Source organism: Phaenicophaeus curvirostris, chromosome Z (assembly GCF_032191515.1).
Source record: "Phaenicophaeus curvirostris isolate KB17595 chromosome Z, BPBGC_Pcur_1.0, whole genome shotgun sequence".
Classification (NCBI taxonomy): Eukaryota; Metazoa; Chordata; class Aves; order Cuculiformes; family Cuculidae; genus Phaenicophaeus; species Phaenicophaeus curvirostris.
The window spans coordinates 74,114,250-74,130,836 of record NC_091431.1 but is presented as its reverse complement, the minus strand read 5'-3'; the positions used below and the strand labels follow the sequence as shown (position 1 = coordinate 74,130,836).

Below are 16,587 nucleotides of genomic sequence, written 5' to 3'. Positions count from 1 at the left end.
ATGTGCTTCATCACGACGCCTGGACTCTTTCTCACTGTTACAATCACCGTCTGTGAACTCTACCCGCAATATCATTGCAAAGACAAAATGTTTATGATGTGTCTGCATTCAGAGAAAACTTCCCATGTCTGTAAAAAAGTCATCATTGACAATTTCTTTATCCTTCCCTTGCCTAAGGTCTAGTGGAGAATTTATTTTTCAGCAAGTTATTTTTGGCTGAACAGATGCACTACTGACAACTTGAGATTCACAGCTCCAACCCTGAGCAACGAGGCAGATTTTTCTGAGAAAGTCTTCTACAAGGAGAAGCAGGAGACAAATTTGTCTTTGAATTAGGATGGAGGAAAACCCTCTCCTGCTCTTGTGAACATTAACACTTCAGTTGCCTCTTCTGTTTGTCCTTACCACGGTTTCTGCCACCACCATGACCCATGGGGAGGTCACAAGCTCAGGCTCTGAAATGAACTTATCAGTTCTGGTTCCAAAATGTCCCCAACTCTGGTGGCAGGGCTGGGTTTCTCCAGCACTAGGTGGGGACCTCACCTCTCTCCTCTTTCCTCCTCTATCTCACGTGTTCAAGCGGATTCACCTGCTTTTAAGAAGGTTTTTAAGCCTCTTTGGTGGGGATTTTCACAATGTTGGGATTTCCAAACTCAGACACTGGGTCTGCGATCCCAGTGGTTTGGCTTTGCAAACCCTTGGAGAAAGGCTTTTTAATTAGCAGAAGCACAATATGCAGGAAAACCCAAGCATCCCTGCAGAGGTAGGTACTTTTGGGGTGAGAAGTGTTGATGCTGGCAAAGCAAACCCCTAGGAAACACAAAGCAAACATCTACGAATCGTGGGCACCTCGGCACTGTGACTTGACTGCAATACAAAGGCTTGGCCCGCAGGTGCAGAAGGACAAACTCTGAAGGCATTTACCTCCCTGAGGCAGGTATAGATGGGGCAAACAAGGACTCGAAAGGGCTCTCCAGTGCTGCTCCTCATGGTGCCAAAGACTTCGCAGAGGAAGGTGATGAACCCGAGCCAGCGCTCCACATCCCGCTGCTGCAACTCCTCCCGCATGGTGAAATCCTTCTGCAAGAGGGACAGAGACAACAGCCTGCATGAACAAAACCGCATCACCATGGGAGATGCAACGGCTATCTAGAGAGAGAATTAGGAGGAAACTGAAATTCAGGGTGAGGGGTGGAAGACAGACAGACTGACTCTTTAGTAACGGCTGGGAGATTACTCAATGCACGCGGAGTGGCTGGAATTTCAACACAGCAAAGCCACCAGAAGGCAGGTACTGTAGAAATATCACCAACACCTGCAATAACTGCCATGGCTTGCACTAGAGACAGCGTCCCCCATGCCCTGCCCTCCCCTCCGGGCAGACAGAGGGACTCTTTTTTTCATGTGCACAACTAAGATGGAATAAAAGCAGCAGCAAAGAGGTTAAATGAAATGCAGGGGAAACACAGTGAATGCTGGTGGCCATGCCAGCCTTGGTGACCCAGGCGGACCTGCCCAGGCTGTTTAATCCAGTATCTTCAGCAGATCCAGTGTCCAGCTGGTCTGGCTAATGGTCTGGCTGCTTCCTGGGTTCTCAAATGTTATGGCAGCAATTGGCTCCCTCCCCAGTCAGAAGACCAAGACAGCCCAGGCTTCACATTAGAAAACCACCCTGCTCCTGAGCTGATGGTTGCCATGACCAAGGATTAACCAAAGGATGTAATTTATGGAGAAATATATAATATAATATCTCTCAGTGATGCTCCAGAGCTTCTTGCAAGGTGTCACAAGCAACTTTGCTTGTCTGTCTCCACAGTGACCTTTACTTGATATTAAAAATGAGTAGACACTAAGTAGGTGAAAATTGAAGAGCAGGACAATTCATTGAACGGTTGGACTCGGTGATCCGGTGGGTCTCTTCCAACCTGGTTATTCTGTGATTCTGTGATTCTCAACATCGTGTTTCCAATGTGGATTGCACAATATTTAAAATCCAGCAACTAAATAAATTACCATATATCTATTAATTACAGTTCATTACTACTGCCTGAGACAAAGGGCTTTGCTGCTGTGAATGCTCCAACCTGCAGCTGCACTCTGCAAAGCCAGGGAGATATGAAAACCACCACACCAAAGATCACTCTCAAGCCCCACACAACACACGGCAGATCTTTCTTTTGAAACAGAGGTAGGTGAAGCAGCTGCTAAAGAAAACCAGGCAAAAGCACACACAGTTCATTTAATGACAAAAGAGTATGCATAGAAGATCCAAGACAGGAGCTATTTATGTGTGTTCATGACAAAAGGAAAAGAAATAATATATTTACATATGCAGGAAAAAGAATTGTAAAATAACCAAGGCACTTATTAACTGAACAGTGATGACTAATTCCTCTCTACACCCATTTCTATAAGGCAGTTGCCCAACTGTGTCTGTGACTCTGAAGTCGAACTGCAGCCAAATCCTGTTGGGTCTTTTCAGACTCTCTGGGGGAGTTCATCCTTTCATTATCCAGCCAGTCCCAGGGCGGTGGTTGGAGGACAGAGTTATTTGCCAGCTCAGGTTATCACACCAGGGTTACTGAATTACTCCTTCTGGAATTTCCACATCAATTTTAATAAAAAGCAGTCAAGGACAAATGACCTCCTGATTACTGAGCAAGTAAAAAACCAACTGAGAGCAACCCGTGCCCCCTCATCGGTACCAATGGGCACCTTCAGCCTCATCCACCTCTGACTTGGGGCAAATATCATCCTTTGAACCCTGGAGATCTTCCCTGATGCCCCAAGACCTCTCTATCCCCTGTCAGCAGTCACTGAGCTGTCCCCTGCATCTCACACAGTGTCCAGCGTCATCTCACCTGTGCCCCTGAACCATCTTGCCCCTCCTGGGCTGGAAGGCCAAGAGCAACCCCCTTGTCCTGCCAGGGAAGGTCCGTAGCCATGAGCCTGGGGAGCTGGGACATATTTGGGGATCCCTGGAGCACACTGGGAAATTCCTAGCAGTTCAGCATAACCACATGGGCTCTGTGGTCCCAGGTTTCCGGGAAAGAACAAAAACAACCATGAGAAACTCTCCTCCTTCCCACTCCTGTTTCACACATATCACTGTGCTCTGCAGCCTTGGAAGAGAGAAAACTTAAACTTCAATATTTTCTGTCTGTTTCTGTAAAAAAACCCACCAAATCAACCAACCAAAAAATTCCCACAAACAGCCACCAAACCAAAGTTATCAGGCCTGAGATAGGAGATGGGCAGGACGCGATGCCACCACCCATCACTCTCATTGCCACCGAACAGAAATATCAACAAACACTCTGCTTTCAACTCTGTAGCTGAAGAAGATGACTTGCAAAAGAAATGGGACTGGCATCTTCTCCCAAACCTCTCAGTTCACCAAAAAAGCTTGTGCAGGCTGTGATGCACCCCCAGGAAGGATGGAGGTGTGAGCCAGGACACGGGATGAATGCAGAGGTCACCGTGAAGATTTTGACTCAGAATGTGACACCTCAGAGGGAATAATTTTGCTCCAATTGTAGCTTCAGGTTCAGTCAAATTTTGCTGGTGCCCATGGAGAAACATTCTGGGAGCAAAGGGAGACCATGTGCATGAACTCTGCAAGAGTGGGGCTGATACTAGTTTCTTCAACAAAGTAGGAAAAGCAGCTTGCAAGAGGTAGGAATTACGTTTCACGGACCATGCCTGCCTACAGGTTCAGGATTGCCCGGAGCTGAATTTTGTGGTAGCTAGATTTGCAGCACAAGGGCTCTTCTGAAGCATCCTGAGATACTAATCTGTTTCAGCCCTGCAGGGTGGTGCTACACCAGTATCATGGTGGGCATGAGGAAGACAGCCTGGGGAACTTAAATCTGTCCTTAAATCTGTCCTTCAAACAGCTGGTTTGACCAGTACAATGACATGTACTGATGGGCAAGCAAACAGGGATGCTGCCTGCGCAGAGGTGTCCCAACTTCCCTGGGGTGTCTGCAATTGAGGAGACCACTGCTGTCACCTAGGTAATTAGGTCAACTGAGTTAGAGGTGCAATTCACCTTGCTGCACATCAACTGGGCTCCTGGAAGGACCCATAGCCCATCACACTAGGCATGGAGAATGTGGAGAGCAACTTAATCAAAAGCAGTGGCCCAGGTGGCCAAGAAGGCCAATGGCATCTTGGCTTGGATCAGAAACGGCGTGACCACCAGGGCCAGGGAGGTTCTTCTCCCTCTGGACTCGGCACTGGTGAGACCACTCCTCAAATCCTGTGTTCAGTTCTGGGCCCCTCACCACAAGAAGGATCTTGAGGCTCTGGAGCGAGTCCAGAGAAGAGCAACAAAGCTGGTGAGGGGGCTGGAGGACAGGCCTTATGAGGAACGGCTGAGAGAGCTGGGGGTGTTTAGCCTGGAGAAGAGGAGGCTGAGGGGAGACCTCATTGCTCTCTACAACTACCTGAAAGGACGTTGTAGAGAGGAGGGTGCTGGCCTCTTCTCCCAAGTGACAGGACAAGAGGGAATGGCCTCAAGCTCCACGAGGGGAGGTTCAGGCTAGACATTAGGAAAAAATTTTTCACAGAAAGGGTCATTGTGCACTGGCAGAGGCTGCCCAGGGAGGGGGTTGAGTCACTTTCCCTCGAGGGGTTTAAGGGATGGGTGGATGAGGTGTTCAGGGACATGGTTTAGTGTTTGATAGGAATGGTTGGATTTGATGATCCGGTGAGTCTTTTCCAACCTGGTGATTCTATGATTCTATGATTCTCCAAAGCATTTGCAACCAAAATGGATGAAGCAGACAAAGAGCATGGGAGAGGTGAAGGGCTGCCTGGCCGTGAAGAGTGGCTTAGCAGAGAACAAAACTCATGTCCTGTGTGCCTGCAGCACATCTGATAGAGCCATGCCCTGACCTGCAGACCTCTGCACCACCAATGAGAAGCCTTGAGGAGGCTGAAGGACGCTGAAACCAGATGGCCTGGTCTCTGCCCTGCCCAGTGAACTTTATTTGCTCTGGAAATGCCTCACAGAATTATACAAAAATAACCTGTGGATTGGCTTGCACCATGCTTAGGTGGTGATGTCAGGGCAGTAAGCAAATTATCTTTCATCACTTTAGCTGTATTTTTAAACGTGAATTGTATTACTAATGTGGAGTGCCCTGGCCTGTAGATAATCTGAGCACATTTACTGGATGACCTTCCTTCAGTGCCCATACTTTAAAATAAAATGTATTTATACCAGGTAGCAGGGCTGACCTCCCCTCTCTGCCTTGTTTAAGAGAAGAGTTCATTGGGAAACACATAGGAAGTAGGGGGATGCCAAAGAGACCTCTGAAGAGGTCTCATACAGGACAAATTTGGGGCATAAACTAGAACATTAAGCACATTCGTCATGTTGGGACTCACCATGTGTTATGACTAGGTTGGGGTGTTCATGGACAGGCACAGGAAAGCTCAGTCCACCTTCTGACATCCCCCACTGGACTTTCTAGGCATGGCAAGAACTTGAGCTGGAACTCCTGATGAGCTTCTGCCAGCAACGCCAACAGAAAATGCTTTTGTCTCTTGGGGCTCCTCCTCAATTCACCAAAAAGTTTGTGCAGACTGTGACGGACACCCAGGAAGATAGAGGTATGGGACAGAATATGGGATGAATGCAGAGGTCACCGTGAAGAATTATAGAATCATTAGGTTGGAAAAGATCCACAGGATCATTGAGTCCAACCATTCCTATCAAATACTAAACCATGCCCCTCAGTTGTAGACGGCAATGACAGCAATGAGATTTTGACCCAGAATGTGATACCTCAGAGGGAATAATTTTGCTCCATTTGCAGCTTCAGGTTCGGTCAAATCTTGCTGGTACCCATGGAGAAACATCCTGGGAGCAAAGGGAGACCATGTGCATGAACTCTGCGAGGGTGGGGCTGATACTCGTTTCTTCAACAAAGTAGGAAAAGCAGGTTGCAAGAGGTAGGAATTACGTTTCACGGACCATGCCTGCCTACAGGTATCAGGATTGCCTGGAGCTGAACTTCCATGGTAGCTAGATTTGCAGCACCAGGGCTCTTCTGAAGCATCAGGAGATGAACTTCCTACTGATGAGCTTCTGTCAGCAATGCAAATACAAAATGCTTTTGTCTTAGGGCTTCCCAGTCTTGCTCCCAAACCATTCCACATCTCATTGTAGATGCAGACCACCAAAGTCTTCTCTGCTTGGTCCAGACATGACAGTAGGACTCTTCAAGAGCAAGACCAAGAGCCTAAAGGAACGGACACTCCGAGGGAGAGGAGGAGAATCCATCCTCTACCACTTTTGGTGGGCAGCAGGGCCCAGTGGGATGAGAAGCGGCATTTTTCCACCAGTTCAAAGCCCTCACTTCAGCCCAGACAGCTGCAGCTGCAAATTCATCCCTTGGTAGTTGGCCACAGTTTTTTTTTTAAGAGGAGACCCAAATAACTGCCCCAGATCTGGGCCCACCAACTCATGGCTAACTCCTAGAGCAGCAAGTTAGACGGCAAAAGTTTAGAGTGGGATAAAAATGTCGGCTAATTTAAGCATCGCCATCTTCTGATGGAAAAAAAAAGACACATTTGGGCTTGTTGCTCTGTAAACAGACAGCTCTTCCTCTGGCAGCCCTGATGTTTACTCAGTCATTGTCAAGGAGGCAGGAAATACTGAGTCAGAAATACTGTGTAAAAAGAAATATATAATGGTTAGATATGGGTGCTGGGCGCTATATAAAAACGTGAGAGGCTGCGCTAAATACTTGATCTTACTGGAAATGTGCTCCAAAAGGTTGGAGCCTTAAATGGATCTTTGGAAATGGGCTCAGATAAATAAAACAGGTTGGAGGAGGGAGGTGTAGGTTAGGGGTTGGCATCGCATCCTTCCCTTGCTGCTGTGCTGTAGAAGAATGCCCTCCACCTGCTCCCTCTCCAACCCTCCTAGGAAGGGCTCTGATAAATGACAATTTGCATACTTAACATCGCTGCATTATCCCCTATTTATAATTTAAATAATACTTGTACTTAGGTCCTGGTTTGGAGGAGGTCAGGAGCACAGCTCTGCTTTCTGGGGAGCGAGATGAGCAGGTTATGGAACCAGAGTGTGGAAGAAGCTCAAGAGGTGCTGGAGAAACCTGTGGCATTACCAGAAGTTGATCAACCACCTGCACCTGTGGATACTCAGGGTCTCACTGAGCTCCCACATAGCAGAACTATCACTCACAGCTTCACCAGGAACACCTCACTCCACATGGACACCATTACACGAGCTCCTTTGCTGTACTAAAACACCAGAGATGGTTGGACATGAGGTGGGACCATCAACAATTCCACGGGCTCTACTGTTTTTCCAGCCATCTGCAGCAACACTCCTGGCCTCTCTGCCTGCACCCCACTGACAGTCTCCAAGGACCAAACCATACCAAGATCCCACCGCATCATCCTTGCCCATGCTACTGCCAGCCCAGGAACAATAAGACAAAGCAGAGTAATAGGGTGATAGAAAACCTGCTCTGAGCCAACAACTTTTAAGTAGGACTGGGCAACAGCAGCACAGGAGGCTAAGATATATTTCCAGCCCTGTGTGGCCTCCTATCACCTCTGTACCCTGATGGCAAATGGGAACTATGTACTCATCTTCCTCGGCGAAGTGTTCTGAGGCATGTCACTGAGACATGCAAACCATGGCAATTATTATTACTCCAACAAAGCAATTATTGACATTTAAAGCAGATAAAGCTTTTAAATTACAGATGACACCCTGTGCCCAGCCCCACAGAGGTCCCAGCTTCATTCAGCCATGAGGCATCTCACTCCCACAGATTTTCACAACTCCATTTCCTCTGAGCTGGATCTGTTCCAGATGAATGTGCACTGGTTTCTTCTTGGGGTGTTTTGGCCACTTTGGGAAGTGCAGCAAATCCTACTGATGGCTTTCAGCATGGACCTGGTTTCACGATGGCCACAGCTCTCTGAATATTTCTAATCACAGAATGATAATATGGTTTGGCTTGGAAGAGACCTTAAAGCCCATCCAGTTCCAAACCCCCTGCCGTGGGCAGGGACACCTCCCACTGGATCAGGGGCTCCAAGCCCCATCCAACCTGGCCTTGGACACCTCCAGGGATGGGGCAGCCACAACTTCTGCAGCCAAACCATAGATGTCTTCAAAATGCACTGAATGGTGAAGGTCCAGGTTACCAGGACCATGACCACCACCCCATGGGCACCTATCACCCATCAGACAATCACCAGACGATAGACAACTTGCATTAAATGCCATCAACCAATTCTACAAAGACAACCCATCAAAAAACCCACAGCCACCAGACAGACACATCTCAAAAGGATTTGTGCACAACAGGAAAGAAAGCAAGATTAGAAAACACCTAGTTCTTCTGAAAGAGATGCTGAACTCCCAGGATCAGGAACATGTCTGAATTTTAAATTCCTTGCGTTTGAGCAACTGAGGCAGCTGCTACCCAGAGCCAAGAGGAGCTGTAGGTACTTCCCATGTCTCCAAACACCCTGAAGTGACCAAGTGAGTGGTCACTTGAACCTCCTGCTCCCTGATCTCACCATGACCTCTCTATCTGGCTCCTAATCTGGGATAAACTGCAATTAACCCACCCGACGTGGGTGCTTCACGGCTTGAGCCAGCGATGCCTCTGAGGTCCACGGGGGCCACAGAGGTGCAAGCAGTTAACTATTGATTTAATCGAGGTTTAAATCAGCCAGGTGGGACACAACAATGAATGTGCAAACAGAAAAGCGTTGCTGTTAATTGAACAGTTGCTAGAGATCTTGGAGTGCAGAGTATCCACTCTGAGATGACCAGGAGGGTGAAGTAGCACAGTCTACATCCCCGTAAAACCCATTTTGTCCTGGTGAGAAAATCTTATTGAACACACAGAGGAAGGGGAGCAGGGAGAAGAGTCAACCCAAAGGAAATTCCTTGATCTCCTGTCCTTCTCTCTTGCAGAGGGAAAAAAATCAGAATTGAGATGTGGCTATGTCCTGCAAAGACCCCACGTCCCACAGGTCAGCACAGCTTACCACTGAATTGCAGTAAATCTCATTTCCACCAGAACACATTTCCATCTCCACTGAGTTACCAAGGCTTATTCTCCAAATAATTTTCAACTGGGATAATGCACAGAGCAGAAATACCCTGGAAGGCAGAGTGGGATGTTCTGGGAGCTCCTGTTGCTTCATCGGAGGATGTTTGTCAGCACCTACTCCAGCAGAACCCAGGTGACAGAGTTGTCTCCCTCGTTACTCAATTTTTATTGCTACCCTACGTTCCTAGCACGTTTCTGGATTCCCAAACATGTGCTAGGGTGTCAGCTTAGCAATAATCATGGTTTATCATCACATTAAAGCCCTGTTATCCCATGAACCTGGAGATGAACACACAGAAAACCAGCAGCACTTGCCCCAGCCAGACCTGAAAGTGAGTGGAGGACACAGACAGACAGCAGGACACACAGGCAGAGGGAATCAATGATACCTTCGAGACCCAGAAGCCAACTTCTTGGTGTTGTGGAGGGAGACTGGTGGGGAGACAAAGGACTGCGAACACATACAAATTAATTTCCTTGCTGGGTTGTTGTCAGAGCAGCCAAGATGCTTGTTCAACCCAAACCTGCATGGCTGTATGGTCTGGAGGAGGCAGCTCCCACTTGGCAGGCTGGCACTTCTGGAGTGTTGCAGAAGCCAAGTCCCAGTGCTGCAGGAACCCTGAGGCAGTGATGTGCCCTTTGCTTTTGCGATTGTGTGTGGGAAAACCTTGGGTCACCTTTGGATGTTGAGAGACACTGTGCATCCTCACCCAGACGGTTCCTCAAGGATGTTCCTTGAGACGGGAACAAAGCATCCAGGCACTGGCCCAGGTTGCCTAAGGAATGTCTGCCCCATCCCTGGAGGTGTTCAAGGCCAGGTTGGATGGGGCTTGGAGCCCCTGATCCAGTGGGAGGTGTCCCTGCCCATGGCAGGGGGTAGGACTGGATGGGCTTTAAGGTCCCTTCCAACCCAAACCGTTCATTCATTCTGTGTTCCCAAGAGTATCCAGACCCCAGCCCAGCAATTCCTCCCTGCTATACAGAGGTTACCACCTCTGTTTAAGGAAGGGGATCAAGCACAGTGGATCCCTGCCCATCCCAGGTACTGCAGGAGCACTGGCACACACACTGCATGGAAAAACTTTAACGTAAGCGTCTCAGCCCATCAGCTCAGTCTAAAACCAGGCTGGTTTGAAGAATCCCTCAAGCAAGTGTACAGGGGCTGTTTTATATGGCTGGGGATGGCTTCATGGGCAGCTTTCAAGCCCTTCCCCACACCAGGACAAGGTGACAGCCCCAACCCCACTGCCAGCATCTTCTTAGAGGCCACTTCTGTGCCTGAAAAAACACCCATCCCATGCCCAATGCCAACTCAGTGTCATGACTGTGACCTCAGTGGCAGCTGATGGATGGATCCTGCTTGCAAATGGTGCAGCTGGAGATGCCCAGCCTTGCAGCCCAAGCAGGATGCTCGAGGGATCAGCTGGATTTTGCCAGCAGGCTGCATTCTTATTTTAAACACTGCACATGCAGTGTGTCCTCTTTAAAAGACAGAAGTGCTGAGGGGTCTGTGCTGAGGGTCTATGGGGACAAGCCAAGTTTACTAAGAGATATATAGGAGGAGGAAAAGCAGCCATGGAGACAGGTGCCGCTTTGGCCACGCACAAAGGCTGGAGAAATTCCACCTGCATTCAAAATGAAGCTGTGCCCACTGAAACACCAGCCTGCTCATGGATGAACGAAACAAGGCAGGGAAAAAAAAGCAAGCAGATAATCCTTTTTGCCATCAGCTTTTCTGCATGGGTGCTCCTGATCAACATCATCTCAGTCCTAAGAGTGATTTTCTTGGGTGCCTGGGAGGTGGCTGCAGGATGATTTCCCTGCAGGATGCTAAGACTTTTCTAGCAAGTACATGCTTGGTGGTGCTTCACCATGGAGTGGGACCATCAATCTGCTGAGCTGGCTGTGTTGTGCAAGACATGGATACTCAACCTCTGCTTCTCTGCAAGCCAGCAACAATGGATAAAGGAAGTCCTGGCAGCTTCCTTCATCCCTGAAATCTGCCCCTGCAGTAAAAGCCCCTGAGCCAGGCAGTGTAGGGAAGCAAACAATCTTCAGATGGACCTCAATGGACACAGATGGCCACAAAGAGTTCCAAGAGGCGTGGGCCACTACAGAATCATAGAATGATTTGGGTTGGAATGGACCTTTAAAGGTCCCCTCTACTCCAACCCCCTCACAATGAGCAGAGGCAACTTCAACTCCATCAGGTTGCACAGAGCCCCATGCTGCCTGACTTTGAATATCTTCAGGGATGGGGCATCCACCACATCTCTGGGCAACCTGTGCCAGTGTTTCATTACCCTCAGGGCAGAGTATGTCTTCCTTCTATCTAGTCTGAATGTCCACTCTTTCATTTTAAAGCTATCACCCCTTGTTCTATCACAACAGTCCCTGCTATGAATCCTGTCCCTATCTTCCTTATAAGCCCCCTTTCAGTACTAGAAGCTGCTCTAGGGTCTCCTTGGAGCCTTCCCTTCCCCAGGCTGAACAACCCCAGCTCTCTCAGCCTGTCCTCAGAGCGGAGGGTCTCCAGCCCTCTGATATTTTTTGTGGTCCTCCTCTGGACCTGCTCAAACAGGTCCATGTCTTTCCTGTACTGAGGACTCCAGAACCCCATCACAGCCAGAGATCTTGGCTTTCTCCTTTTAAAAAAATCAAAAGAAAGATGGATGAGTGAAAACACGGTGAATGGGAGAGCACCAGGGGTCCTGCAGCAGCTGGCCAGATTCATTGTGGGATGGGTTTTCTCTTCATTTGCCCAGAGATCAAAACTTGTGGATGAGTAGGGAACCAGAGGAGTTAACAAGCTCCCAGCCAGCGATATTCATGGCACCCAGAGTTCGTGTAAAGTTTCATGCCAGGACCCTTTTCTAAATTCTTTCAGTCATGGGAGAAAACATTGCAACTGTTTAGTCTGCAGGGAGGTGGTGGCTCTGGCCCAGCACTCAACGTCGCTGAGCAAACACGATGGAAAGGAAAGAGGCTGACAATCCTCTTATCTCCTCTGCCTGCTTTTCACCCTGTCTCTGCCACCACCACAGCCCAAGCATCCAACGGGTACTGGGTGCTGGAGCTCCTTGATGGAAACACAGCTAAGGGCTCCCTGGGATGAGGGACAAGCAGCCACTGAAAGCCAGGACCTGAAGGAGAAGTACCATTTTGCTAAAAATGTTATTTACATGAAAAAGCTCAGAAAATCTTTCTCAGGGGCTAATATTTACAAATTGTATGAAGCCAGAGAACTTCTGCTATAGTAAACATTGTATTTGGCTATTTTTCATTTAAATAGATGTAAAAGATGCATTAAGCTTTTCTGGTCATCTCCTGAAGCATGGGGCACCCTGCAGCACCTCTGAAGCTGCCCACAGGTGCTGAAAAAGCTGAGGTTACAGAAGAGAGCTGCAGAAAACAACATTAACCTGCAAAACCCCTCGATCTCTCCAAAATTCCTACCTCTAAAGGGATGCTCGTCATTACCATTTAGCAGCATATTGGCAAAGCAGCTGACTGTGACCATCACCTTGTAAGATCACTGGATGTCATGGGAATGTTAAAACAGATGCAAGAAAACACACCTTACTCTTACTAAAGAAGCAGAAATGGAAAGGTTTCGTTTTTCCAGCCTGACACTATTTCCTTAGCCATCACACACTTTGCTCTAACTGCCCCTGCTTTCCGTTCCTGCTGCTCCTGGGCTGGAGAGGATATTCCTGGGTCTGAGTTTCCAGTGGTACTAGAGACACCCCTCCTAGCCTGCCTTTATTAACAAAATAATATGTGCAGCAATAGTAATTCAAAAAGGAAGGAAGGAAGGAAGGAAGGAAGGAAGGAAGGAAGGAAGGAAGGAAGGAAGGGAGGGAGGGAGGGAGGGAGGGAGGAAGGAAGGAAGGAAGGAAGGAAGGGAGGGAGGGAGGGAGGGAGGGAGGGAGGGAGGGAGGGAGGGAGGAAGGAGGAATTCATCCCTGGGAAGGGAAAAGCACGCACTGCTGTTGGATGCTCGTCGGTGGCAGCACTGTCCAGCCATACTCTGTGTAATCCTGTCCTCAGGACTCGAATGCTGGTTTTCATACTGGTATGAGCCCTGCTTCCCAGCCAGGTGTGGGATAGGGACTTGAAACACTCCTCATGCATCTCATTTCTCACCTGCTGTGTATCCTCCAGCTCCTCTGTTCCCAGCACTCTTCCCACCAAAGCCTCTTCATGTCATTATTTTGCATTTACTTCTTAAAGTGTCAGCAGCAGGAAAAGATGAGGCTGTGCAAAATGATACCCACCAGGGAGGTAAACGGGATGTGGACTCCACAGCAGCATTGATTCTCCAAATCCAGATTTTGACAAAGATATGCATACAAAAAACATCCAGACCTGAATCTAAGCCTGGCTGGGGGATGCTGAGGGCACCCATGCTATGACATGCATGATGCAAGGTCCCACAGGACCATCTCTGCTAGGTGCCACTGTGGCAGGCAAGCTATGAAGACCAGTGAAAATATGCTTCTGCTAGGCCCTACTTAGCTGAAAACTAAATTTAGTACAAATTCTTGTGGCTCAGCTAGAAATCCTCTAAAAGAAAAGAGATTTCCTGGAGGAGCCTGGCTGGTGAGCACAAAAGCATCCTCCTTATCCCACCTGCCTGCAGCCAAGTGATGCCAGGGACGGGCAAAGCACAAGCTACTTCATTTTCTCCCTTCCCAGACAAGAAAAACAGGTGCTGTCCTCTCCAATGTCCTTCTAGCAAAACCCCAGCATCAGTCTGATGCCTGCATCATCTCGTGCCATGGTTCAGGAGGTGACACTCCTGGCACTTGTTCCCCCAGCACACCCCTCTGTGAGAACAACACTTCTTCCATCAGCAAAGTTGCTGTGGGACATGGGAGTCTGCAGGATGGTCTCAGGCAGGGTGATGAACTGTGGGGCTTATCTTGATCCTGAGGGGTGCTGAGGAGCCTCTGAAAAACCAGGCGAAGTGAAGGGAACCAGACAAGAGCAGGGCTGGGGATGGCAGGGTGTCTGTGTGTACTGGCAGCAGGGATCTCCCAACCCCACAGCATCTCAAAATCCCCACCTCGAGGCGGCTGCAGCAGCCTGAGCCGGATTTATACTGCAGCAGGCAGGAGCAGATGGTCTGTCAGGAGGGTGCCTTAGGCTGGCTGAGTCTCTGGGCTGGCAGGAATCTGACCCTGCATCTCAGGGTCAGATCTGAGACTTTCGGGAGAAAACAGAGAGATGGAGCTGATGCTAGCCCAACCTGGTCCGAGGGGGTCTCAATGATTATATGCCACCCTGCTTCGAGTGTGGCAACTGGAGGGGCATCCTCAGGCATTTCCTCACCTCTCTCGGTAAATGGATTTTGAGGGCTTTTTTTTTTTTTTTTGCTGCCTCTCCTACCAAAGCCCCTGGGGGAGCTTGCATGGCCTCACGCAGGGAGCAGCTAGGACCTGCTGCCTGGACCTGGCCAAGCTCTGCAGTCTGCAGTCTCCACCTAGAGCCCAGCAGAGCCTCTGCTCTGTGCTGCCTCTGCGCTGCAGCCCATGCACAGGATCTGCATGGGTCCCACCACCCAAAGACCCCTGGTCTGAACTCAGCTGTACTTCTAGCAGGCAGCAGCAGTGTGGAGCTGCTCCTGACACCGCTCACTGCCAGCCTGCAGGAATCAGCACGACTGGAAGATGCCCGGATAGGGCATCCGCTGGCTAATGGGAGAGGATGGGACATCAAGCACTACCACCACGTGCTGGAGCAGGGGCTGGTTCCCACTGTGGCCTTGCAGCCTCGGCCCCTCCAGGATGAAAAGGAGCCAGAAGAAACCACACACAACTTATTTATGGAGTAGAGGTGATGGCTACTTTTGCACGATTCACTTGAGTATTGCAGTATCAAATCTTATTATCACACAGATGTAGTCTAATATGCCCTTCTTTAATATGCCCTTCTTTAAACTCAAAGGCTTTTTTCTTCTTGCAACCCAGTCCTGCTTCCCATCAATCTCCCAACTATACAATGTCCTAAACACCTTCTCAGTGCAGACCCACAAGCCGTGTCGGATCGACTCCCAGCTCCCAACTACCTGCAGGACAGTGGGGACGACCTTCTTGGTGTCACCTGCGATGTCCACTGGTACACTCGTGGCCCTATAGCCACCTCCAGCTGCAACTCAACTACTTGAGGGGCTGCAGGTCTTGAAACCCACCCCTAGGCTTGAGCTGAGGATGATGAGGCTATGCCAGGGGGTTTGGAACTGGATGATCTTTAAGGTCCCTTCCAACCCAAATCATTCCATGATTCTTTGTGCAGTGCAACCCCACAGCTGATTTAATCTGGTGTTCAGCTCAGCTGTTCCCAGCTCGGAGGGTCTCCAGTGCTTGTGGAGCACAGCTCCTGTCCCCATGAACTGCTTCCTATTGGTGGGAAATTGTTGAAGGGAATGTTTTTTTAGTCTATTAAAACCCCAGATCTTGGGTTAAACATCTTTTTGTGCTCCAATAAATCCGCACCCCATCCCATCATCAGCCTCCAAGGAGGCAATGCCTGGCGCTCTGTCACCTGCACCATATTCCTGTGACATCAAAAGGCTGCCAAGGAGCTGGATGGCTCCTACAGCCACTGCTCCACTTGGGAAAAGTGGCAAGTTTAATGCATGAAGTTTGACATCTTATCTGGGGCTCTCCAATAACTCACAAACCCGCATGGGACCTGTCTGCCAGTGACCCCTGTAACCTCAACAGCAAAGCAGAGCAAGTGTTATTGCTGCAGGCAGACGGCAATGGCTTGGCCAGACTCACGGCTAACAGCAGAGCCAGCTCTAATTGATGCCCAGCTCTGCCCTTCACCTGCTGGTGTGGGCAGGGTGCCAGCCTGCTCCCCTGGCTCCCTCTCCTGCCCACTGCCGACACTTGCATGGGTTATGTTTTCCCCTGGATGACTATAGAATCATAGAATCCAGGGTTTGGGAAAGATCTTTGAGATCATCAAGTCCAATTGTACCTGTCCTCTACTACATCATATCCCTGAGCATCTCATCCATTGTCTTTTAAACACCTCCAGGGATGGGGACTCCACCACCTCCCTAAGCAGCCTCTGCCAGCACCTGAGAACCCTTTCGGTGAAGATTTTCCTGACGTCCAACCTGAACGTGCCGTGGTGCAACTTGAGGCCATTTTCACTTGTCCTATCACCTGTCACCTGGGAGAAGAGACCAACACCCACCTCACCATAACCTCCTTTCAAGCAGTTGCAGACAGTGATAAAGTCTTGGCTCAGCCCCCTCTTCTCCAGGCTAGACAAGCCCAGGTCACTCAGCCACTCCTTGTAACACTTGTTCTTCCAGTCCCTTCACCAGTTTTGTTTTCTTCTCTGGACGTGTTCCAAACCATCTTCATACACACAAATGGGCTCAAACAAGAGGGAATCTGTCTCCTTCCTTCTCCTCCTTTTCTCCGTGCTTGATAGCAGGAGGATGCAGGCAGCT

General features: G+C 49.2%; 1 protein-coding gene across 3 annotated transcripts in view; it reads right to left on the bottom strand.

Annotated features, from left to right (window-relative positions):
* Positions 1 to 16,587, bottom strand: part of CTIF (cap binding complex dependent translation initiation factor) — a 165,304-nt gene that overhangs the window by 19,655 nt on the left and 129,062 nt on the right. For all 3 annotated transcript variants that reach the window (XM_069880982.1, XM_069880981.1, XM_069880983.1), the window contains one exon: positions 925 to 1,080. In XM_069880982.1, the coding sequence (XP_069737083.1) occupies positions 925 to 1,080 (156 nt within the window). The remainder of the gene's footprint in view (positions 1 to 924; positions 1,081 to 16,587) is intronic.